The sequence below is a fragment of the Somniosus microcephalus genome, chromosome 8 (genome assembly GCF_052327205.1).
Source record: "Somniosus microcephalus isolate GS21.2 chromosome 8, FLI_Smic_1.0, whole genome shotgun sequence".
NCBI lineage: Eukaryota > Metazoa > Chordata > Chondrichthyes > Squaliformes > Somniosidae > Somniosus > Somniosus microcephalus.
Window position 1 is genome coordinate 15,684,253 of NC_140994.1, and position 26,384 is coordinate 15,710,636.

Sequence of the window (26,384 nt, forward strand, 5' to 3'; positions counted from 1 at the left end):
AAGCGCAGAAAGCCACGAGGAGCTGCAGTTTGCCACGGGGACCACGGAGAACGGCGTTGGCAGCAGCGCGGGGGGAAGCGCGCGAAGACCATAGGGCGTCGCCATCAAGGCATAAAAATGCCAGCAACAGCGCTGGCAGCAGCGGAAAAGACAGAAAGCGTGGGAGGCGCCACCTGAATCCAGCGGGGAAGAAGGCAAAGCGCGGGAGGCGCCATTTTGTTCAATCGGGGAAGAAGGCAAAGCGCGGGAGGCGCCATCTTAGATCTCCAAGATGCCGAAGACTGGCAATATCACTGCCTTCGATAATGCAATAGAAGACTGGACCACGTATGTGGAAAGAGTCGAAATATATTGCAAGGCAAATGAAGTAGCCGATGAGAAAAAGGCATCGGTACTACTAAACTTAATGGGCGCAAGAACGTACGGCCTATTGCGGAACCTGATCACTCCAGTTAAACCGATGGAGAAGAGTTTTAACGAAATTGTTCATATCCTACAGGAACACCTAAATCCTACACCGCTGCTGATAGCAGAAAGATTTAAATTCCACAAGAGAAATCAGCATAAAGATGAGAGCAATGCTGATTACCTTACGGAACTACGCAAGCTATCAAAGCACTGCCAGTTCAGAGCAGGACTGGCAGATACCCTACGGGACATATTTGTCTGTGGACTCCTGAGTGAAGGAACCCAGAAGAGGTTACTCTCAGAGAAAGAGCTGACGCTAGATAAGGCTTTCAGCGTGGCAGTATCGTACGAAGCAGCAGCAAGGGGAGCTGCGGAAATACAGCAAAAGCCACAGGAATACGGCACCCATGAAATGACACGGGGATTTGAAAAATGTTATCGCTGCGGCAGAACAACCCATGACCAGAAGGACTGCTGGTCTAAGGACAAAACATGCAGGCAATGCGGAAAGATGGGACACATTGCACGAGTTTGCAGGTCCGGGAAGAAGACTAACGACAACAAAAAGACTACTAAGGAAAAGTACAGGAAAGTACAAAAGATGACGGACAGTAGTTCCGAAGACCAGAAGAGCGATAGTGAATCCGGGAACAAGAGACTAAGCTGTCTCAAACTACACAACGCAATCACAAAAGAGGATCACCGAACCATTTGGGTCACCCTCACGATAGCAGGGTCCCAAGTCAAAATGGAATTGGATACAGGATCAGCCCTGACTGTCATGAATCAACGAGACTACGAGCGGCTATTCTCACACATACCCTTGAAAGACACATCCATTGTCTTGAAGACATATACGGGGCAGAAAGTATACCCCAGAGGGAAAATAAGGGTGCCTGTCAAATACAACGGCAAGGAAATACAGAAATTGTATCTGTACATACTGCAAGATGGTGGACCACCGTTATTGGGACGTGAATGGATCAGAAAGATAAGTTTAGACTGGCACTCCATTCAGGCACTGACTGTGGCTGGTAAAAAGGATGACGACGTCACACCTGGACGATTGTCAAAAAATCTTGGCTAACGCTAAAGAGGTATTTCAACAAGAACTGGGCACTCTTAAAGGCGTAACGGCCTCGATAAAAATAGAAGAGGATGCAATTCCCAAGTTTTTCAAAGCAAGACCGGTACCGTATGCAATTCGCCCAGCCATCGAGGCAGAGCTGGAGAATCTGGAGAATGCAGGCGTGTTAACTAAGGTAGACTGGAGCGAGTGGGCGACACCCATCGTTCCTGTCATGAAGAAAACATTAAACAATAAGTCTGAGGAGCCAAGGAAGGTTCGCATCTGTGGGGACTTCAAGGTGACTGTGAACCCAGTCCTTCACACTACAGTATCCTCTTCCGAGGATAGAAGATATTTTCGCCTCACTATCTGGAGGGAAACGTTTTACAAAACTTGACCGAGCGCAAGCATATTTGCAGATGGAGGTTGAAGAATCCTCTAGGAAATATCTCACGATAAACACTCACAAAGGTCTTTACCAGTATAATCGACTGGTATTCGGAGTTGCATCAGCTCCGGCTATATGGCAAAGAGCGATGGAACAAGTCCTGCAAGGGATTCCGGGGACTCAGTGTTACTTGGACGACATCCTAGTGACAGGTGAAAATGACAGTGAACACCTTGCCAACCTAGAGCAGGTGCTCACTAGACTAAGAGAACATGGGCTACGAGCCAATCGCCCCAAGTGCGAGTTTTTACGAAACAAATAACGTATTGTGGCCACGTGATTGATGAAGAGGGGTTACATAAGTCCCCTGACAAAATTGAAGCGATAGTTAAGGCTCCAGCGCCTGAAAATGTGTCGCAACTGAGGTAATTCCTCGGATTGGTGAATTACTACCATAAGTTTTTGCCGAATTTGTCCACAATTCTGCACCCACTGAACGCCCTGCTACAAACTGGAGTAGCATGGAAATGGAGCGATGAATGTAAGCGGGCCTTTCAGAAGTGTAAAGGCCTGATCACTTCAAGAGAAGTATTGGCTCACTACAACCCATCACTACCGATAAGACTGGCGTGTGATGTGTCTCCCTACGGCGTTGGAGCGGTACTGTCACATAAATCCCTTGATGGTTCAGAGAGGCCGATAGCTTTTGCGTCACGCTCGTTAACTGCAGCCGAGCGTAACTACGCCCAGATTGACAGAGAGGCCCTCAGCCTGGTGTGGGGGGTGAAGAAGTTCAATCACTACCTGCATGGACAGAAATTTACTCTACTAACTGATCATCAACCTCTTGTCTCCATTTTCAACCGTAAGAAGGGCGTCCCGATAATGACAGCACAACGGCTACAGAGGTGGTCCCTTTTCCTAGGGGCACACCAATATGACATCGAGTACAAAGGAACTAAACAGCATGGGAATGCTGATGGATTGTCGCGCCTACCGTTGTCGACGGTGGAAGAAGCACCTGCAGTGGATCCTGTGGAGATATTCCACTCGACCATAGTCGAATGTCTACCTGTGACGAATGCAAACATAGAAAAGGAAATACGAAATGACCCGACACTCTCCAGGGTCTATGATTTAATGGTGAAGGGATGGCCAGCACATGGCGAACCACTGTTGCCAGCATTCTCGCCGAGAAGAGAACAGCTGTCAGTGTGCCGAGGAACCTTGATGTGTGGATCCAGAGTAGTAATTCCACCCAAATTGAAGGATAGAGTGCTCAATGAGCTTCATGAGGGTCATCTGGGAGGGGTAAAAATGAAGAACTTAGCCAGAGCGTTTGTGTGGTGGCCGGGAATCGATAGAGAAATCGAAGAGATGACCAAGAGCTGTACAGGATGCCAGAAGGTCCAAAACGCCCCACCACAAGCCCCTCTACATCCATGGGAGTGGCCCTCATCTCCATGGCAAAGGGTACACATTGATTTTGCTGGTCCATTTATGGACTCGATGTTTTTAATTGTGGTGGATGCACATTCAAAGTGGCCAGAGGTAATAAAAATGTCCTCAACCACCACAGAAAAAACTATCACAGTCTTACGAACCATATTCGCCAGAAATGGGCTGCCTGAACAGATTTGCTCTGACAATGGACCACAGTTTGTGTCTGAAGAGTTCCGGAGGTTCTTAAAGAACAATGGTGTTAAGCATTACACATCTGCCCCATATCAACCAGCCACCAATGGATTGGCTGAGAGGTTCGTTCAAACATTCAAGAAGGCTATCAAGGCAATGTGTAATGAAGACATACCCCTACAACACAAGGTGGATAACTTCTTGTTTGCCTACCGGAATGCGACACATGCGGTTACCAACCAAACTCCAGCCATGATGTTCTTCAATCGAAGACTAAGATGCCGCTTGGATTTGGTTAAGCCAAACATCAGAAGAGATGTGGAGAACAGGCAGTTTCAGAATATGATTGAAAGGACAACTAGGAGTTTCAAGATAGGTCAACCAGTTTTGGCCCGGGACTACCGCACAGAGAAATGGCAGCCAGGAACGATCTGCACACGGCAAGGACCTCTAATGTATACCGTGGACATTGGAGAGAGCATTGTAAGACGCCATGCTGACCAGATTCTAGAGTCACTGGAAAACGTCAAATCTACACCACGATCCTATACACCTGGTGATGAAACCGAAGTACCAATTGCATCTACCTCAGAATCAGTGATATTGGAAGCAGACGAACCAAACAACGACGTTGATCCCGAATCAACTTTGCCAGAAGAACCTGATACCCCAAAGAGGCGTTATCCGGACAGAATCAGGAAGCCTCCTCAAAGACTGAATTATAATTGATTAACTTCAGCTAATGTATATAGCAACTGTAATTGTAAATATGTTATTTAATTATTAATCGAATGTTATGTACTGTTTAGCTAAAAGGGGAGGAATTGTAGTGTATGTACCTTGAAGAAGGAACTATATTCTGCAGCCCCTGTATACTGCAGTACCAGTAGTGACCACCCCTGTATATAAGCCTGTGTAGTAACTTTGTATAGTAGTTCCAGTTTTGTCGCCATTCAGTAAACACCTGTTATAACCAACTCCTGCAGTCCGTGTCTCAATTACACACGGACATTACAGTTATTCTATGTAATTTATAGTTATTTTAAAAATTAAAAATGTGATTTTTTTTTTTAACTGTATATGAAGTTTTAGTGATGTTTTGGGGCTGAATTGTATTCATAGATTTGACAGGTCTTCCTGTCAAATCTATGAATACAGATTCTCTGCTACCATTGGCTCTCCATGGCCCACGTGATCCCAGGGGACGCTTCGAACTAATCATAATCATAATCATAATCAACTTTATTGTCATTGTTAGTGCACAAGTGCAGTACAACGAAATGTAGGCTTGCGGCTCCTGAGAGTGTACGTTTAGATTAAGACATTTAAACATTCAACATACCCCTGGGATACGCAAGCACTGCGCGCCGGCAGTTGGAGCAGACCCAGGATCGGAATCGCACGCGGGCCCGCAGCTCAACGGCCGGCGCGCTAGGTAAGTGCAGGTCGGAGGCTTGCACCCGCGGGAAGCCCCCGACCCGAATTTCTGGGCCATCGATATGTTGACATCTCTACCTCTTTTCAGGTGGCGTGGGGCTAATTGTGAAACTTGGCAATGGTGCACAGGTTTAGAGGCACTTAGATTGGTGTTTCTCAATTAGCACATTCTCAACTTTAGAGGTAACTGTTTAATTGGTTCTTGTGGCTGGCTCTCGTTGGAGTTACTGCTGATTTCCAGAGTTCTGGAGCATTTTCCAGCGTTCTATCCAGCCTCATACTTCTTAGTCAGTCACTTACTGCTGAACGGTTTGCTTTGGTTAAGAGTTTTCTCCTGAGGCACATGTAAAGGCTTCCTTTACTTGTCTTTCAAGATTCATAAACAAGCCATCAACAGACATGTCAACACCGTGACTAGCAGCCAAAAGAGGGAAAAAGTCACATTAAGCGATAGGAATGCAGTACATGCTGGGAGGCATAGGAATTCATACCTAAACTGGCTACTGCAAAATTGACAGGCCTGATGAAAGTCGAAGATAGTGGAGTTAAAATACCCAAGTAAAGTTGCCAACTGTCCAATTTAACTATGCGTTTTTGACAACTTGTCAGCACAAGTCTTTCTAAAATTTATGAAGAATTCTAGCGCTTGTGTCTTAGTGCCAACTTGATGTTGGCATCAATCATGAGACCATGAAGCTCTTGCCAATCTCTTGACAGTTAAATTGGGGGGTGTACTTAATACAGAGGAGGAGCGCGACAAAGTACAGGAAGATGTTAATAAACTTGCAGAATGGGCGTGTAATTGCCAAATGAACTTCAATATAGATAAGGGCGAGGCGGTACATTTTGGTAGGAAGAATAAGGAGGCCACATACTCCTTGGAAAATAAGAGTCTAAATGGGGTAGAGGAACAGAGGGATCTGGGGGCACAGATACACAAATCACTAAAAGTTGTGACACAGGTCAAAAGGTCATAAAGAAGCAAACCAAGCACTGGGGTTTATTTCTAGAGGGATAGAATTGAAAAGCAGAGAAGTGATGTTAAACCTGTATAGAACCTTGGTTAAACCAGACTTGGAGTGTTCTGGTCTCCATATTTTAAAAAGGATATCGAAGCACTGGAGAAGGTGCCACAAAGATTTACTAGAATGATACCAGAACTGAGAGGTTATACCTATCAGAAAAGTTTGAGCAGGCTGGGGCTCTTTTCTCTAGAAAAGATAAGACTGAGGGATGACCTGATAGAGATCTTCAGTATTATTGAAGGGCTTGATAGGGTAGATGTACAGAACATGTGTCCACTTCTGGGCGAGACCAGACCTAGGGGCCACAAGTATAAGATAGTCACTAATAAATCCAATAGGGAATTCAGGAGAAACTTCTTTACCCAGAGAGTGGTTAGAATGTGGAACTCGTTACCACAGGAAGTAATTGAGGCGAATAGTATAGATGCATTTAAGGGGAAGCTAGATAAACACATGAAGGAGAAAGGAATAGAAGGATATGCTGATGGGGTGAGATGAAGAGCGGTGGGAGGAGGCTCGTGTGGAGCATAAACACCGGCACAGACCAGTTGGGCTGAATGGCCTGTTTCTGTGCTGCAAGCACTTTGTAATAGCCTGTGGTGGTGTTGACTAAACAGATTTAAATCTTTCCGAATTTCTGTATCTTATATCATTCCATTGTTGAACAGCTCAGCCATTGAAACCATCGATGACAAGAAAGGAAGGAATCAATTGCATTTATATAGCACCTTATCATGTCTCTCAGAAATTTCCCATTGTGCTTTGTGTACAATGAGTTACTTTAAGATAGTCACTGTTATGAGGTAAATGTGGTGGCCATTTTATAAGAACATAACATAAGAACATAAGAAATAGGAGCAGTGTGATGAAATATGCCTTCATCAACCCATGTGTTTTACCTGCTTGTATTTTACCTGCTTGTATTTTACCTGCTTGTATTGTGAACCGCCCCCTTTTGTTCCTATTGTGTGTATTGGCTACGCCCCTGTCTTTTGCCATATAAAGGTCTCAGGAGCTGTATGAGTCATTTACTACCAGACGAACCCAATGTGGGAAGACCTGCTATACTGCTATGTTCTTAGTGATTAAAAGCCTTCAGTTGAATCCTTGTCTTTGAGTCATTGATGGCATATCAAGCAGGAGTCGGCCATTTGGCCCTTCGAGCCTGCTCCGCCATTCAATAAGACCATGGCTGATCTTCTACCTCAACTCCACCTTCCTGCACTATCCCCATATCCCTTGATTCCCTTAATATTCAAAAATCTATCGATCTCTGTCTTGAATATACTCAACGACTGAGCATCCACAGCCCTCTGGGGTAGAGAATTCCAAAGATTCACCACCCTCTGAGTGAAGAAATTTCTCCTCATCTCAGTCCTAAATGGCCGACCCCTTATTCTGAGACTGTGATTCCCTGGTTCCAGACTCCCCAGCCAGGGGAAACATCCTGCATCCTGCAGGGGAAACATCCTGTCAAGTCCTGCATTGCCTGAAGAATTGGGAAATAACTTCAGATGCAGATTCAGTGTTGCACAATTTAATTAGTCATGATGAAATTGAGATCATGCCACACTTTTCTTCTAGTTCACTTAGTAAGGTAATAGTCTGGCTGTGTTTAAATCTGCTACTATGCTTGTGTCCCTTGAACGACTGATGTTACCCTTACAGGATCTGGAAAGGGAGACTGATACTCCCTTGCAGAAAGTGTCTATTGAGGAGATTCTGGAAGCTCAAAGAGTTCAGCATCTACCCTGTCAAGCCCTGTAAGAATTTTGTATGTTTCAATGAGATCACCTCTCATTCTTCTAAACTCTAGAGAATATAGGCCTAGTCTACTCAATCTCTCCTCATAGGACAACCCCCCCATCCCTCTATGGCAAGTATATCCTTCCTTAGGTAAGGAGACCAAAACTGTACACAATACTCCAGGTGTGGTCTCACCAGGGCCCTATATAATTGCAGTAAGACGTCTTTACTCTTATACTCAAATCCTCTTGTAATAAAGGCCAACTTACCATTTGCTTTCCTAATTGCTTGCTGTACCTGCATGTTAACTTTCAGTGATTCATGTACAAGGACACCCAGGTCCCTCTGAACACCAACATTTCCCAATCTCTCACCATTTAAAAAATACTCTGCTTTTCTATTTTTCCTACCAAAGTGGATAACTTCAATGTGCAGCAAAGTTCCACAAACAGCAAGTTAACTGGTCATTCAAGGAAGAACTCAACCTATGCACAGAAATATACTCTATTAATCTATCTCTACAACGTTGTAGTCTCCTGAGGTTCTAGTCTATTGCTTGCAGCCCTTTGTTGGACCATTCCTAAAAGCATTCAAACAGTGGAAGATTTTTGCCTGGTGAATGCCTGGCACATTGGTTATAAATGTTAAGAAGTTTAGAAGATTTCTCCGAAGGTCCTTGGAAGCAAAGATCCAGCACTCTGAAAGCTTGAAGGTTCCAATGTCCAATCTTCAGGAGTCAAAGTATTGGATTCCCCAAATGCTGCAGTAGTCACATGCTGCTACTAGGTGTCTTTAACATGTTCTGTTAATATATGAGGGTAAATTCAGAATTCACATGCTGCAGGGAAGCCACGTTGGGAGAGAGATTGAGTTGGAGATACAGCTCCAAATTTGGACCCCAATTCTCTGTCCCATGCTTCCTTTGAGTGCACCTTAAACATTAAACATTCACTCCCTCCACCACCGGCGCACCATGACTGCAGCGTGTACCATCTACAAGATGCACTGCAGCAACTCACCAAGGCTTCTTCGACAGCACCTCCCAAACCCGTGACCTCTGCCCCCTAGAAGGACAAGGGCAGCAGGCACATGGGAACACCACCACCTGCAAGTTCCCCTCCAAGTCACACACCATCCTGACTTGGAAGTATATCGCCGATCCTTCATCGCCGCTGGCTCAAAATCCTGGAACTCCCTCCCTAACAGCACTGTGGGAGTACCTTCACCACACGGACTGCAGCGGTTCGAGAAGACGGCTCACCACCGCCTTCTCAAGGGCAATTAGCGATGGGCAATAAATGCTGGCCTTGCCAGTGACGCCCACATCCCATGAATAAAGAAAGAAAAGAACCTCCCTGTGGAAAGGCTGAATTTACACTGTAATGCAGTAAGCAAAGAAAGAACTTGCATTTGTATAGCACCTTTCACCTCTTGAGGAAACCCCCAAAGTACTTACTAACCAGTGAGTTGTTTTCGAAGTGCAGTCACTGTTGTTAAGTAGGCAAGCACGACAACCAATTTGAACCTAGGAAGGACCAACGTACAGCAAATTAGACAAATGACCCGTTAGTCTGTTTTGGTGGTGTTGGCTGAGAGATGAACACTGGCCAGGACACTGAGAGAACTCCCTTTTGAACAGTGCCATGAGATCTTCTACATCCAGCTGAATAGGCAACTGAGTTAACATCTCATCGGAAGATTAATAACAATATGAAATCATTTAATTAATACTTGCTAAATGTGCTGGCAACATCTCGTAGCTGAGCATCAACAGTAGATCAATTGTCACAGATTTATTACATATAATTAGGCTGCTTTACAGGTTCAGTAAATTCCTATATTACTCAAACTGATTGGTTTTGTTGCTTTTCCGTTCTTTTAGTCAACATTAATATTACAGCAATAAAGCCACTCGAACATAAGGAGTAGCTTTAGTATCACATCTAGTGTCAGTTTGGCTCAGTTGGTAGCACTCTTGACTTTGAGTCAGAAGGTTGTGCGTTCAAACCCCGCTATGTAGCTGAACATGTAATCTAAGCCGACATTTCAGTGCAGTACTGTGGGAGTGCTGCATTGTCAGAGGTGCCGTTAAACCGAGGCTACACCAGATCTGTTCAAATGGACGTAAACAATCTCACGACACGATTCAAAGAAGCTCTCCTGATGTACTGGTCAACATTCCTCCCTTAACCAATACCACTTAAACCAGATTACCTGGTCATTTATCTCATTGCTGTTTGTAGGCCCCTGCTGTGTGTGAATTGGCTGCTGTGTTTTCCTATATAACTACATTAACCACAATTGGCTGTGAAGTGCTTTGGGACATCCTGGAGATATGAAAGATGCTATGTAAATGCAAGTTCTTTCTTTTAGTATTTTCAATATTAACCCTATAGATCAAAATATGGGCCAGAATTTTCTGACGTCCGAGCGGGCGGGAATGGAGGCGGGTCGGGAGGGAAATCTGAAATAAGCCGGAGTGGGTTGGTAATCCGCCGTCATCCCGCCCCCCCCCCATGGGCGTTTCCCTCGGGCGCGTTTGCCAGTGCGGCAGCGACCCGAGGCGGCCGAGCTAATTCAGATCATTATTAGGTACTTGTCAAACCCTTAAGAATCTTTTTAGCCCTACCTTTCAAATTTCCCTGGATGAGCGCGAGAATCACGCAGCTCGGGAACCAGGTCTGTGAACCTGAGGCAGAAGTTCAGTGGCCATTGATCCAGCTCATTAGTGCACAGCATGGAAAGCACAATAAATACTGACACCTGGTCACTTTCCTAAGGCAGATGCTGTTGCTGAGTGCATTGTCAGCACAGATTTAGCTTTCTAGAGGTTGGAGTCTTTTCAGCAAAGTCGGGATCCACTGTCACCTCATTGGTACCACCTATCACACCATTGACAGATTGCTTCTGTCATCTCTACTTGACCTGCCATCTATTACATAAGCATCGGTGCCATTTATACTGTCTCACCTTGGTCCTCAGAATCAGATCTCGATGAGCCCCAACACCAGCAGCACCAACAACAACATCACCAACGTTCTCCTCACCAACCTGATGCTGCACAGGACAGAGGGCATCAGCGCAGGGCTGCACCGCGCCGGAGGCGATACCCCCAACACAGGGTATACAGGCAGAGGATTGCTTCCTCAACATGACCAAGCAGCAGTGCCAAAGGAGGCTCAGGTTATCACGCCAGGTCATCGCAGACATTTGCACATTGCTGGAGCAAGACCTGCAGCTCACAGGCCCTGGTGGATATGCCTTACCAGTTGCTGTCAAAGTCACCAGCACCCTCAACTTCTTCGCCTCAGGCTCCTTCCAGGGATCTGCAGCAGACGGTTGCTGCATCTCGCAGTCGGCTGCCCACAGATGCATCACACAGGTCATCGATGCCTTGTTTGACAAGTCAGCCAATGATATCAACTTTGCCACTGATGAAGCCAGTGTTACTGAGCGGGCTTTGCCACTCTGGCTGGCTTCCCATGGGTGGAAGGCATCATCAACTGCACACATGTGACCATCAGGGCACCCCATCATCACCCAGGAGTCTTTGTCAACCGCAAAGGCTTCCACTCCCTCAATGTGCAGCTCGTCTCCAACCATAGGAAGATCATCATGCATGTGTGCACCAAATTCCCTGTCGCTGCCATGACTCTTTTGTCCTGCACCAGTCCACCCTCCCTCAGCTCTTCACTCCTCTAAATAGACTTTCCGGCTGGCTGCTTGGAGACAAGGGGCAGCCACTGAAGACGTGGCTCATGACACCCTTAAGGAGACCACGTACTGAGGCCGAGGAGCGATATAATGAAAGCCACATTTCCACCAGATGTTTCAGAGCAGACAATAGGCATGCTGAAAATGCGCTTCAGTTGCCTTGACAGATCTGGAGGAGCCCTTCAGTACGTACCAGCCAGGGTATCCAGAATCGTTGTGGTCTGCTGTGCTCTAGAAACATAGTGCAGCAGTGAGGATTAGCGCTGCATGAGGAGCAAGGCACTGAATGCACAGCCTCTTCAGAGGAGGAGGAGCAGGAGGAGGAGCATCAGCTGGAAGATGAGGAGGAGCTGGAGGAACCTGAGATCCAGATCCCACCAGCACCTGAGCACCTTGCTGCCCGGGAGGCCAGATTTACTTAACTTTACACATTACACCCATATGGCTGCCACATGCTGCGCCAGGTTGGTACCACCCCACAGCAACAACATAAAGCATCCCTACAATGACCAAGCCATTCCTTTCACACTGACCACCACTGCTGGAGGTAACGTTATGTCTCACCATTCATTCCAACTCACTAAGCCACTTCCAAAGTTGCAGACACAATTGTCATGACCAGAAAGTGGTGAAAATAAGAATTTTTATCTGTGACATCACATTAACAAACTTCACACAAACAGTTTTTAAAACACCCAAGTGCTTACCCTTGTGCATCTACTTGTGTGTCATCTTTCTCTTATGCGTGCTGCTTTGAGGTGCTACCCCTGTGGCTTCAGCAGAGGTAGAGGCAGCCTGCTCATTTCCCTGCTGCAACTGCTTAGACACTCTTGGCGGACGTCCTCTGGGTTTTGGAGCCTGCATAAAGCAAGGCTTTAATCAACTTGTTTCAGAACATGGAAGTCTAGTTGTATCCACTAGCTCCTTGTCTTTACAAAATGTCCCTGGCAAGCTGGGGCCAACGCCCGAGTATTTATACTCCTTAGACGGCGCCACCAGCTGGCCGTCCAGTGTTATTTCATAGGTAGTTTCTCGATGATAAGATTTATGACACACTCTTTCTGGATGGTCCCCGAGGCTCAGCGTCTGCATGCAGCTGAGCAGAGCTGGGAGCGTCCTGCGCCCTCCGGCGAGGAGTCTCCACTGCTGTCCCTGTCTCCACCATCTGCTCTTGCTCACTTGTGACTTGTGAAACACCAGGTGGCACCCACCGAGGTGTGTGTATCTGCACTGGTGCCGGGTGCACTTATGTCTGGTGACGGTGCCATCTCAGAGGCTGGAGGCTCCTCTGAGGAGTCATCTTCCTCTTCCTCCTGGACAGTGGAGTGGGGGGGGGGGCTCTTGATGGACCTGTGGGACAGTAAAAAGATGTTAGATAAGTCATATCAAGGATGGGTACAGATACCATTTTGCACATGATGAACATTCACTGGCTGCTGACATCAGTCCCCATTTGAGTGACTGCTGTATGCCATGTGGCTGTATGAGATGTAATTCTGTCACCAGATTGCTGAGATGTCCCCCTCTCTCCATATCCCACCTCCAGCTGCTCTGCAACTCCATGACACTTCCATGGCGACCTCCTCTGCTGCTGTTAAGGTGGCCAATAATGGAGTGCCACCTCTGGTTCTCTCCCTCTCCCTCTTATTGTGGGCTCTTTTCTCTTGCATGGAGGGAAAGAAGAGAAGGTTAAGTGAGAGTGTTGGAATGAGTATAAGGAATGGATGGGTTACATCTTTAGAGGCCGACTGATGGAGTGGGTGGCAATGCCAAGTGGCCTCCTTGTGTGTTGTTAGTTGGTATGATTGCATTAGGATGAGGGTGAATGTGAGGGGTGGTTAGTCAGATGGGGAAGTGATAATGTAGATAGAGAGGAATGGGCAGACGTGCAAAGTAAGTTGGTGTGAGTAGTGATGTGCAGGAGTAGGGTTGGGGAGGCAGAGTGATGGAGATGCGATGAGAGGCACAGCAGGATGAGGTTGAGTGTGGTTCTGCACTCACCTTTCCTGATCTAATGAGATCATTGAAATGTTTCCGGCATGGCACCCAGGTCCTCCTGACAACATCCGTGCTGTTGACCTCCTCTGCTATTTGGAGCCAGGCTGCGTTGGTCTGCTGGGGAGGTCTCTTCCGCCCATCGGAAGGGAAGAGGACCTCCCTGCGTGATGTGACTCCCTCCACAAGTATAGGGAGGGAGTCACCTGAGAACCTGGGTGCGGCCCTCAGTCTCAGTGCAGGCATGGTTGCCAGTCTTTCCAACACTCCAGCGGTGCAGTGTGCTGCCTGCACACTCCTAGACGAACCTTCAAATGCAATGTGGCCATGGCTCCTTTAAATATCCCGGCTGAAGATGCGTCATCGACGTCATCAGACCCGCACCATTTAGTAGGGCCGGGTAACGCGCAGGGCTGCCTTAATAGGCGCCATTAAGGGAAAGTCGATCTCGAGCGGGATGGAATGAAGAACGGGGTCGCGACCCGCCATGGCGACTGCCCGCACCCAACCCGCCCAGGTACCGAAAATTCCGGCCATACACTTAAAACACTATTTTAATTGCAAATAAAAAGATGTAAGCATTTAATTTTGCTCACTCTGTTGTCTCTGTACTATTCCAGTCTCCGGTAGCACTATTTTTATCTTTTAACTTTAATTTTAATTTTTCTTTTTTCCCCTACCCAGTCGAACCCATTTGCTCGATTTTGTCAATGGGGAGCTTTTGGAGGCGGGACTCCCACTTTTTGGGTTGTAGTCCCGCCTCCATCAACTTGTGGCCAACCCACGCTATTTTCCCTTGTTAGGCCCGCCCAGCGGGCTCAGCAGGCCAATTAAGGGACACCTGGTTACTGGCGACGTCAGCGATTGACATTTCATCTGTCAAGAGCTTTTGACAGATGAAAAATCAACGTTTGAACATAAGAACATAAGAAATAGGAGCAGGAGTAGGCCAATTGGCCCCTCGAGCCTGCTCCGCCATTCAATAAGATCATGGCTGATCTGATCCTAACCGCCAATCCACTATGACAGGACTATCTCCTGAATCTAACAGCATTAGACACACGAAAACAGGAGCAGGATCAGGCTACACGGCCCCTGGGCCCGCTCCACTACCCACAGGGCCATGACCGATCCGAACCTAGACTCATGTCCAAATTCCTGCCCGCTCCCCGTAACCCTTAATTCCCTTTTCTACTAGGAAACTGTCTATTTCTGTTTTAAATTTATGTAATGATGTAGCTTCGACAGCTTTTTGGGGCAGCATATTCCATGGACCTACCACCCTCTGAGTGAAGTAGTTCCTCCTCATCTCAGTTTTGAAAGAGCAGCCCCTTATTCTAAGACTATGCCCCCTAGTCCTAGTTTCACCCATCATCTGGAACATCCTCCCTGCATCCACCCGATCCAACCCCTTCATAATCTTATATGTTTCAATAAGATCGCCTCTCATTCTTCTGAACTCCAATGAGTAGAGTCCCAATCTACTCAACCTCTCCTCATATGTCCATCCCCTCATCCCCGGGATTAATCGAGTGAACCTTCTTTGTACTGACTCGAGAGCAAGTATGTCCTTTCTTAAGTATGGACACCAAAACTGTATGCAGTATTCCAGGTGCGGTCTCACCAATACCTTGTACAACTGAAGCAATACCTCCCTATTTTTATATTCTATCCCCCTAGCAATGAAAGCCAACATTCCATTGGCCTTCTTAATCACTTGCTGCACCTGCATACTAACCTTTTGAGTTTCGTGCACCAGGACCCCCAGATCCCTTTGTACTTCAGTACTTTCAAGTTTCTTGCCATTAAGATAATAACTTGCTCTACGATTTTTCCTGCCAAAGTGCATAACCTCACACTTTCCAGTATTGTATTCCATCTGCCAAATCTCTGCCAAAGCTCTGTGAAGCTGTCAAACACTGACAATCTGTCTTCTAACTTGAGTCCTTCTACTCAGACTCAGTTAGCGATCTCTCCAGACCAGAAAGCAGAGGCTGCAGCTTTTGACAGTTCAGCGGCCATTCTGCTTTCTGTGCTGGTGAGCTGAGGGACTCCCGAGAACTGAAGGGAGGAAGCCTGCAGGAGAAAGTAAAGGTAAGTAAAACTTATTAAAACACTTTACACTTACCTCACACACTTACCTCTGCACACATGCACCCATCACTCACCTGCACAACGGACATCTCGACCCCTCCAACCCCTGCAGACCAATGGTCCGCCTCGCTAACTTGGCGTGGTTCGGAGCCGTCGGACAGCCCACACTTCAGGGCTCAAAATAGGGATGAGGCAAAAAACTGCCTGTTAACAGGCAGTTAATTGGCACTAATCCCCTTCCCGCCTCGGGGAGGCGGCTCCCAGCGCAGGTCGAGTACCCGCCTCCTGGGACATTGGCACGGAGGCGGGTTGGGGGCAGGATGGGTTCCTGCCCCCCGATTCTGCAATTTTCCCCCCACTCCCGCCTCCAAACCCGCCTCCTCGGGGCTTGGAAAATCGAGCTCATTGTGTCTTTCCTAACCTGTTGATTACTCACTTTTTAGCTCTTAGTTTTCAAACATTCATTTTCAGGGAACAGATTCACCAAAAATAGGTTTTCAAAGTCTGGAAGGATATGCTGATAGGGTGAGATTAAGTTGGGTGGGAGGAGGCTCGTGTGGAGCATAAACACCAGCATAGACCAGTTGGGCCGAATGGCCTGTTTCTGTGCTGTGCACTCTACGTAATCTATGTCTATGTGAAAACTATTGTCAAATAATCGATGTAAAGCCCTTGGATCCTGAGCACATTTGGAAGGGCTCATTTGTCCACAGCATTGGAAGAGTTAATCCTTCCTACAGTATCTCACTAAACATCAACAATCTATTGGTAGTGTGGCTCGATTCAGCATTGCATAGGATTGGTCTCAGCGAGCTATGGATCTCACGTGTTAGAAGCCGTACTTAGTTAAAGTAAGAAAGGAAACAAAACACATTACTTAATTCTCCCCATGTCTTCGCTATACCCAATAGCCAATAGAAAATGGTCAGAATTGCACAGAAGGAAACAAATTGGGTTTAGAATTCAACAAGAGGGTTTAATCAGTTAGTTTTTAGTGTAACCACTGATGGATTCAGCTCTTTAAGAAAGAAAGACTTGCATTTATATAGCGCCTTTCATGACCTCAGTGAAATACGGCAGCCAATTGGTGCACAGCAAGCTCCCACAAACAGCAATGAAATAAATGACCAGATCATCTGGTTTTTAGGTGTTGGTTGAGGGATAAATGTTGGCCAGGATACCGGGAGAGCTCTGCTTTTCTCCAAAATTAGTGGCCGTGGGATCCTTTACGCCCACCTGAGAGGGCAGACGGGGCCTAGGTTTAACGTCTCATCCGAAAGACGGCACCTCTGACAGTGCAGCACTGGGAGTGTCAGCCTAGATTTTTGTGCTCAATTCTCTGGAGTGGGTACTTGAACCCACGACCTTCTGACTCAGAGGCAAGAGTGCTACCCACAGTGGCACAAGAGAATGCTCAATTGATACACTTTTCAATTCCTGTCAAAAGAATTGCTAATGGAAATGAAATACAAAGCTAAACATAGCAGCGGTACAGCGTGACCTTCAGTGGTCTACAGCTCCTTCATTATTTGGGAATCCTTGCAATGGGCATTGTCTGTAGCGCGCCTTTAATTATGACAATCTTTCTGCATGGCTCCCAAGATAGAAGGAAAGGTCATCAAGAAATGTGACAGTTTTGACAAGCATTTAACTACTACAAAGGGAAAGAAGATGGTGTAGCACATGAGTCCTACACCTAGCTCTTGTAGAATGACTTAATGCCCAGCTACCACAGCTTTGTTTTAAAACGCCTTGGAGGCAGTGAAAATGTCAGGTTTCTGAGCATTTCTGAACGAAGGCCAGTCACTTGCCCTACTAATGTGTTGTGCTGTATGTCTGTTGCAGTTACTACATTGACAATCAAATGGCAAAGGTGGCTGACTTTATGAAAACCCGTCTCCTGGACACTCTCTCAGATCAGATTGCCAAGGTACACCGGGTGAGTTTCTGCTGGTTAACTTAGACACTGAGTAGCAGCGAAAGAGCAATGAATCCGAGTGACATTGCAACCAGCCTCCTAAGCTGAAGATGTGTGGAGGTCGGGGTGGCGGGTGGGGGAGGGGGGAGGAAGGCTGCATGAATTTCTGACACTGGTTGTCAACACCTCACATCCAAGCCATGTTACAGATTCTTGTCGAGAATTAATACAGCCAGGAGAGTTAAGAATGTGTTGTGTGGTTTATATCTTTCTACCCATGGGGATTCCCAGTCAAAACTTCTGTAATCAAATTAAATTTGCCGTGTTGATTTCTCCACCACTGATTTTACTTTTAATAAACCTGATTTGTAGTTTGAGCCTAAGTCACCTAGCCTGGTAGTTTTTATTGATGCATTATCCAAAAGTTAGGATAACACAAGAGGTCTCATGTCATTCAGTGAGTTGATCACAGCAGCACCGTCACCTGATAATTGGGTCTATCAATCAATGTTCAGAGGGTGCAAGGACTCACAGGATTGCTCTTTGCTGCTGAGCGTGAGAGAACTAACTGGTGGAGCCCTAAATCAAAAAGCACAAGACTTGCATTTATGTAGCGCCTTTCATGACCACAGGACGTCCCAAAGCACTTCGCAGCCAATGAAGTACTTTTTGAAGTGTAGTCACTGTTGTAATGTGGGAAACGCGGCAGCCAATTTGCACACAGCAAGCTCCCACAATCAGCAATGTGATAATGACCAGATAATCTGTTTTTAGTGATGTTGATTGAGGGATAAATATTGGCCCCAGGACACCGAGGAGAACTCCCCTGCTCTTCTTCGAAATAGTGCCATGGGATCTTTTACATCCACCTGAGAGAGCGGACGGGGCCTCGGTTTAACGTTTCATCCGAAAGACAGCACCAGTGCAGCGCTCCCTCAGTACTGCACTGGAGTGTCAGCCTAGATTTTTGTGTTCAAGTCTCTGGAGTCTAAGATGTAACTGCAGGGAACAATAGTCATCGAGTTATAACGGCACAGAAGGAGGTCATTCGGCCCATCGAGTCCGTGACAGCCTCATCCCCTGAGACCAGCGATCAGCCTGAAGCTTTGCTTCTTTCCCCTCGCGATGTCCCTACCCCTTAGTTGCGCCGTAGCCCAGTGCTTCACACTCCAGCTGCGATCCTGTAATATTGCGGTGTTTTACGTAAGATGAGGAGCTGTTTGTAATAATGGAAGGAAAGCTTCACGAGAGCGAGGGTCTCCCCCAACACCCTGTATATGGCTCTGTGTTATTCAGGGTAAAATATTTTAGTATTTCGGATCACACGCTGTAATGGCCCAGAAATTCGGGTCGGAGGCTTCCCGCGGGTGCAAGCCCCCGACCTGCACTTACCTAGCGCGCCGGCCGTTGAGCTGTGGGCCCGCGTGGGATTCCGATCCTGGGCCTCCTCCAACTGCCGGCGCGCAGTACTTGTGTATCCCAGGGGCGCAGTTAGTTCGATGCGTCCCCTGGGATCACGTGGGCCATGGAGAGCCAATGGTAGCAGGGAATCTCCATTCATAAATTTGACAGGAAGACCTGTCAAATCTATAAATACTGTAAGCCCCAAAACATCACTAAAACTTCAAATAAATTTTTTTTTTTAAATCACATTTTTAAAATAACTATAAATTACATAAAATAACTATTTTAAACAATAATTTAAATTTTTGAAAAAATTAATTACATTTTCTAACGGGACTAAAAAATAAACTTACCTTTCTTTAAAGTATTTAAAAATAATAAACCTGTGGAAAAAATGTTTTAATTTTAATTAATTCACCACTTACCTTGTTAAAAGCAGGCCTTGCGCCTGCTTTTTAAAAGTGTAACTGCTGCAGACTTACCCTCCCGGAGAAACCTGGAAAAAAAAACGGAAGTTCCAGGCGTACGCGCTGCCTCTCCGGCGCACGCGTTCGACCTGTGAACCCCTTCCTTTAAGGGAACGGAAGTTCCGGTTTCCCGCACATGCGCAGTGCATGCACGAAACCGGCACTTTCGTTGGGCCTACGGCAGAGTACCCCGTGCGTACTCACCCGTGGGGACCCGAATTTCAATATTAGGGTGAATGGAAGCAGTTCTACAGGCTGCAGCCCAAGTGCTGCAGTTACTGAGAAACTGACTGCAGCCCCCTCTATTGGTCAGTCGCGCTGCCATTTCCTTGTAACTCAATTAATGCTACGGTACACACAGGGGAGTCTGCTCCCCCACTGACTCCCCCAGCCCTTCCTGTTGGGAAGCATCAGGCTTCAACTTTGCATCCACCCCAAATAGCAAGGTCCATGACCACTTAAAGCATAATCAATAATCGCACACGGCTGCAGTTTATTTTGACTTGGCCTTTTTTTCTTCTCTTTGCCCCTATATGTAAATATCTAAGTGCAACAACAACAATTTGTATTTATATAGCGCCTTTAATGTTGTAAAGCCTCCCAAGGCGCTTCACAGGAGCGATTATCAAACAAAATTTGACACCGAGCCACAGAAGGCGATATTAGGGCAGGTGACCAAAAGCTTGGTAGGTTTTAAGGAGCGTCTTAAAAGAAGAAAGAGAGGTGGAGAGGTTTAGGGAGGGAATTCCAGAGCTTAGGGCCTAGGCAGCTGAAGGCACGGCCACCGATGGTGGAGCGATTAAAATCGGAGATGTGCAAGAGGCCAAATTTAGAGGAGTGACGAGATCTCGGGCGATTGTGGGGCTGGAGGAGGTTTCAGAGATGGGGGCGGGGGGCACGGTGGTGAGGGCATGGAGGGTTTTGAAATCGAGGCGTTACTTAACCAGGAGCCAATGTAGCTCAGCGAGCACAGGGGGTGATGGGCGCATTGGAATAGTGAAGTCTCGAGGTAACACAGGCATAGATGAGGGTTTCAGCAGCAGATGAGCTAAGGCAGGGCTGGAGTCGGGCGTTGTTACGAAGGTGGAAATAGGTGATCTTAGTTATGGCACAGATATGTGGTCGGAAGCTCATCTTGTGGTCAAATACGCCACCAAGGTTGCGAACAGTCTGGTTCAGCCTCAGACAGTTGCCAGGAAGTGCGAAGGAGTCGGTGGCTAGGGAACAGAGTTTGTGGCGGGGATCGAATACAATGGCTTCGGTCTTCCCAATATTTAGTTGGAGGAAATTTCTGCTCATCCAGTACTGGATGTCAGACAAGCATTCAGACAATTTAGAGACAGTGGAGGGGTCGAGAGAGCTGGTGGTGAGGTAGAGCTGGGAGTCGTCAGCGTACATGTGGAACCTGACGTGTTTTCGGATGATGTCACCGAGGGGCAGCATGTAGATGAGAAATAGGAGGGGGGCCAAGGATAGATCCTTGGGGGACTCCAGTGGTAACGGTACGGGAGCAGGAAGAGAAGCCATTGCAGGTGATTCTCTGGCTACGACTGGATAGATAAGAATGGAACCAGGCAAGTGCAGTCCCACCCAGCTGGACGATGGTGGAGAGGCGTTGGAGGAGGATGGAGTGGTCAACCGTGTCAAAGGCTGCAGACAGGCCGAGAAGGACGAGGAGGGATAGTTTACCGCAGTCACAGTCACAAAGGATGTCATTTGCGACTTTGATGAGAGCCGTTTCGATACTGTGGCAGGGGCGGAAACCGGATTGGAGGGATTCAAACATGAAAGATGGGCACGGATTTGGGAGGCGCCAGCACGTTCAAAGACTGTCAGATTACATGGTGCCGATGTCACAAGGGTGGAGTAGGGAGGGCTCTTTTGAGGTTGGAACTGAGGCACATTGCTGAAACAGAGTTGTGGAATCTTCACTCTGTTCTCTAGCCATGCAATGCCTGACCTGAAGTGAATCTGGCCTTCTACGAAGGGAAAGTGTTCTATTCCCCAACACTGATACCTCTCTCCTTGATGAGAACAAAGATGCCCATCACACTGAGTGACAAGTGACCCTTGAAGCATTTTCCTACTGTTGGTTTGAAGACCTGATGCAGCCTGGCCTTACTTGTGCGCTAAGTGCTCATGTTGCTATCTGCTCCCATACGCTGCGCGCGCATTGTTTACAATGATACGATACAACAGTGGAACAGAGCCCAGACGCAGCTGCAGTCCTGAACAGGAGGCGAGGTTTCACCTTAATGAAACGTGCACGGCAAAGTCAAGCTCCCTCTACTCAGTCCCAATGATGTACAAAGTGGAAGCAAGTTGCTTTTCACAACAATCACCCCGAGGAGTTCAGTTTTTTTTTACCAGAGATTGCATTCTTAATTGAAAAACCCGGGTGAAGAGCCAAGGCCCATAGTGCAGGACACCAATAAGGCTGAAAACAGTTGGAGGGGAGAAAAGGTAAAGCAAGAGACAGTGGTTAGATGACGCTAAGAAAGACTTACATTTCTATAGCAACTTTCACCACCTCAGGACATCCCAAAGCGCTTTACAGCCAATGAAGTATTTTTGAAGTGTAGTCACTGTTGTAATGTAGGAAACACAGCAGCCAATTTGTGCACAGCAAGCTCCCGCAAACAGCAATGTGATAATGACCAGATAATCTGTTTTTGTGATGTTGATTGAGGGATAAATATTGGCCCCAGGACACCGGAGAGAACTCCCCTGCTCTTCTTCAAAATAGTGCCTCGCGATCTTTTACGTCCACCTGGGAGAGCAGACGGGGCCTCGGTTTAATGTCTTATCCGAAAGACGGCACCTCCGACAGTGCAGCGCCCCCTCAGTACTGCACTGGGAATGTCAGCCTAGATTTTTGCATAACAGGAAAAACAGATTTTGAAAGCCTGTAGATTGTAGCAAACAGAAGCGTGGGAAGGAGCTGCACAGTTTTGAAGTGCTGGAAATGAACGAACAGGGGATGAGACAGTGAATCTTGAATTCAATGCAGCGAGGAAACAGGGAGAAGGAAGGTTGGGTAGAGCAGTGCATTGGGGCAAGACAGGAACAGTCAGGCACTGGTAATATTGGAAATAACAACAGAAAATGCTGGAAAAACTCAGCAGGCCAGGCAACATCCGTGGAGAGAAATTAGAGTCAACGTTTCGGGTCAAAACCCTTTATCAAGACTAAAGAGGCACAGGGAATGAAATAGATTAAGAGGCCAGGCTGGGAGAGAACAAAAGAGAAGAGACATTAAGAGGTATTCAAAACGAGACGAGATGGTGATAGGACTAGTGGAGACAAAAGACAGCTCTAGATTAGGTGTGAAATGCGCTGGCAGAATGGGAGACAGCTGCCATGTGGGAGAGAAAAAAAAAGAAGTGGGGGGGTGGGGGGGGAAGGCCAAAACAAAGGTGTGGATAAAAAATATAAGTAAAAATGTAATGGGGGCCGAGGTTATGATCTGAAATTGTTGAACTTGATATTGAGTCCGGAAGGCTGTAAAGTGCCTAATCGGAAGATGAGGTGCTGTTCCTCGAGTTTACGTTGAGTTTCCGTGGAACAATACAAGAGGCCGAGGACAGAGAGATCAGAGTGGGAGTGGAGCGGTGAATTAAAATGACAGGCGACCGGAAGCTCGGGGTCACCCTTACGGACTGAACGGAGGTGTTCCACAAAGCGGTCACCCAATCTGCGTTTGGTCTCCCCAATGGAGAGGAGACCGCATCGTGAGCAGCAAATACAGTATACTAGATGTTGCCTGGCCTGCTGAGTTTTTCCAGCATTTTCTGTTGTTATTTCGGATTTCCAGCATCTGCAGTATTTTGCTATCGTACTGGTAATATTGGGCAAAGGAGCCAGGTTTGCGGGCAGCAGCACAGCCTTGTTCTGAGGGTGCGATATAAACACAAGGCTTTTTTCATTGGAGCATGCCAAGGCTTTATAGAAATTGGGGAGTTTTAAAAACAGGTTTACACTGCCTAAGAATTCAGTGGCATGGCTTCGAAAGAAACTTTTAAAGAAAAGAATCCCTTGTTCTTCAACAGTTACCGCAGGACATCTGATGTAATAGAAGTGTCCTGCTGTGGCTAAGAATGTAGTGCGAAGAGAAACAGTCAAAACAAGTTGATCTGTGGCTGGCTCAAGGCGGCAGTGTTTATTGGTGAACAGTACGTACTGACTGCTCAGGGCCTCAAGTGACTTAGCACTTGACTTCAAACTAAACAAACGGAGTCTCACTTCCCAATCGTCAAGCTGCCCGTCGTTTGGACGGACTCGCCTCCTGGATTTGAGGGGCTTCTGGTTTTTCTCAGCTGGACTACTAAACAAAGCAGCCAAAACAGTAGCTCCAAACGTGCGCGGCGGATGGGAGCTTTGTGCTCGTCAAGAGACCGAGCTGATGGGCCAAGGGCCGTGGTTTCAGAACACCACCAAGGAGAGGGTGAGGTAAATCAGGAGGCCATGGTCTGGTGGTGCCAAGGCTTGGGTTCTAAGGGGCAAAAATTCAGTATCGCCCCGTTTGGGGCGCCATTATTGGCGGTGTGCAAAGTTTAGCGCCTGGTGCTAATTATCGCCTCCGACAGCAAACTTGGCTTCTATCGCCCCTGGAGGTGATTGGAGCCCTAAATCAGACACTACACACCTCTCTTAAGGCGCTAAGGCCGAGGAGCGAGGCGCTACCTCAGAGCGCTGGCGAAGCTCATGTGATGTCAGTCAGCAATGGAACACAGACACACTGGCGCCGGCCAGTTCTTAAAGGGGAGGGTCGATCTTACTCTCCATCCACATCCTGCTCATTGCAGCCTAGAATCTCGGCCTGGAGAGACCTGTACATCAAATCTGCTGGAAAGAACAATGGAGAGACCAGGGAAAGAGCTCAGAGTGCAGCCCCACAGTCTCTTCTAAATCGATACAAGGGCAAATCAAAATGAACCTGCAAAGTGCTGCTCAGGACCCAAAACCCCTTCACACAGCGTTGAATCTCTCCAGAGGTCTCTCTCTCTCTCTCAGAATGCGTGGTGCAAAAATGTCACCAACAAAAAAAGGCAGGAAGTGGACGTCTTTAAATAGCGCTCCCCCAGTCCCTTCCTGACAGCAAAACGCTCCCCTCAACCTGTCGTTGCTAGCGGCAGGCGGTAAGGCAGGGGGCGCCACTCAATATCCGGTCCGGGGCGCTACCGGGGCGTTGCGCACTCGACTGACGTCACAATCTGCCGGCGCAGGAGATCGTGGCGGTAGTGTTTAGCGCCGCCGCAAAATGTCTAGTTAATTTCGCGAGAGGTGCAGATATCGCCGCGCCCGGGCGCTAGTTGCTTTGCGACCCATTAGCGCCCTCTTAAGGCGCTAACGGGAGGCGCAAACAACTGAATTTTTCCCCCATAAGACATAGGAGCAGGAATAGGTCATTCGGCCCCTCGAGCCTGCTCCGCCATTCAATGAGATCATGGCTGATCTGATCTTGGCCTCAACTCCACTTTCCTGCCCGCTCCCCATAACCCTTGACTGCTTTACCATTCAAAAATCTGTCTATCTCCACCTTAAATATATTCAATGCCCCAGCCTCCACAGCTCTCTGGGGAAGAGAATTCCAAAGATTCACGACCCTCAGAGAGAAGAAATTCCTCCTCCTCTCCGTTTTAAATGGGTGCCCCCTTATTCTGAAATTATGTTGATGAATGTTGGTGATTGCACTGCAGGCTCTGTTGGATGGAGTTTCCCAGGGCCTATGTTCTGGCCCCCCTACGGTTTACACTCATGATACGGAGCAAGTACTTCTGATCCCAGAAAAGCAGCTGATTGTCTGAGGCCTGGCAGCAAGCACATCATCGCTTGCCCACTCCCTGGGCCGCTATACCATGGAAAATATTCTGGAGCCAAATTACTAATCCAACTGGCTCCACGGTGGCTGCCTGTTCAATGGTGCTCACCCGCTTGGCTTGGGCTGGGGCTCTGCATGGCAAAGCTGCACTGAAACCATCCCAGCCAGCAGTTAGAGTTAGCTTAAGTCCCTGGAACGCCAGGGAATGGAAAGAACAATAGATGGACCACAGCAGTAGGCCATACAGCCCCTCGAATCTGTTCTGCCATTCAAGCAGATGATGGCTGATTTGTACCTCAGCTGATTTACCTGCCTTTGATCTATATCCCTTGCTTCCCTTATCTATCGATCATCAGTCTTGAAAGCTCCAATTGTCCCAGCATCCACAGCCGTTTTGTGTGGGGGGGGAGCGAGTTCTGGATTTCTACAACACACTCACACACAGATCAACCCAAACACACACACACAGACACACACACACACACACACACACACACAGACCCACCCAAACACACACACACAGACCCACACACAGACACACACACACACAGACCCACCCACACACACACACACAGACCCACCCAAACACACACACACAGACCCACCCACACACACACACACAGACCCACACACAGACACACACACACAGAGACCCACCCACACACACACACACAGACCCACCCAAACACACACACACAGACCCACCCAAACACACACACACAGACCCACCCACACACACAGACCCACACACAGACCCACCCACACACACACACACAGACCCACCCACACACACACACACAGACCCACCCAAACACACACACGCAGACACACACACACACACACACAGACCCACCCAAACACACACACACAGACCCACCCACACACACAGACCCACACACACAGACACACACACACACAGACCCACCCACACACACAGACCCACACACACACACACACACACACACACAGACCCACCCAAACACACACACACAGACCCACCCACACACACAGACCCACACACACACACAGACCCACCCACACACACACACACAGACCCACCCAAACACACACACACAGACACACACACACACACACACACACACACACACAGACCCACCCAAACACACACACACAGACCCACCCACACACACAGACCCACACACACAGACCCACCCACACACACACACACACAGACCCACCCAAACACACACACACAGACCCACCCACACACACAGACCCACACACAGACACACACACACACAC

The 26,384-nt window shown here is 47.6% G+C and overlaps 1 protein-coding gene across 1 annotated transcript in view; it reads left to right on the forward strand.

Annotated features, from left to right (window-relative positions):
- The window catches only part of hpse2 (heparanase 2), a 385,546-nt gene that overhangs the window by 248,733 nt on the left and 110,429 nt on the right, over window positions 1-26,384 (forward strand). Inside the window, exon 7 of the mRNA XM_085994280.1 lies at window positions 17,357-17,450. Coding sequence (XP_085850406.1) covers window positions 17,357-17,450 — 94 coding nt within the window. The remainder of the gene's footprint in view (window positions 1-17,356; window positions 17,451-26,384) is intronic.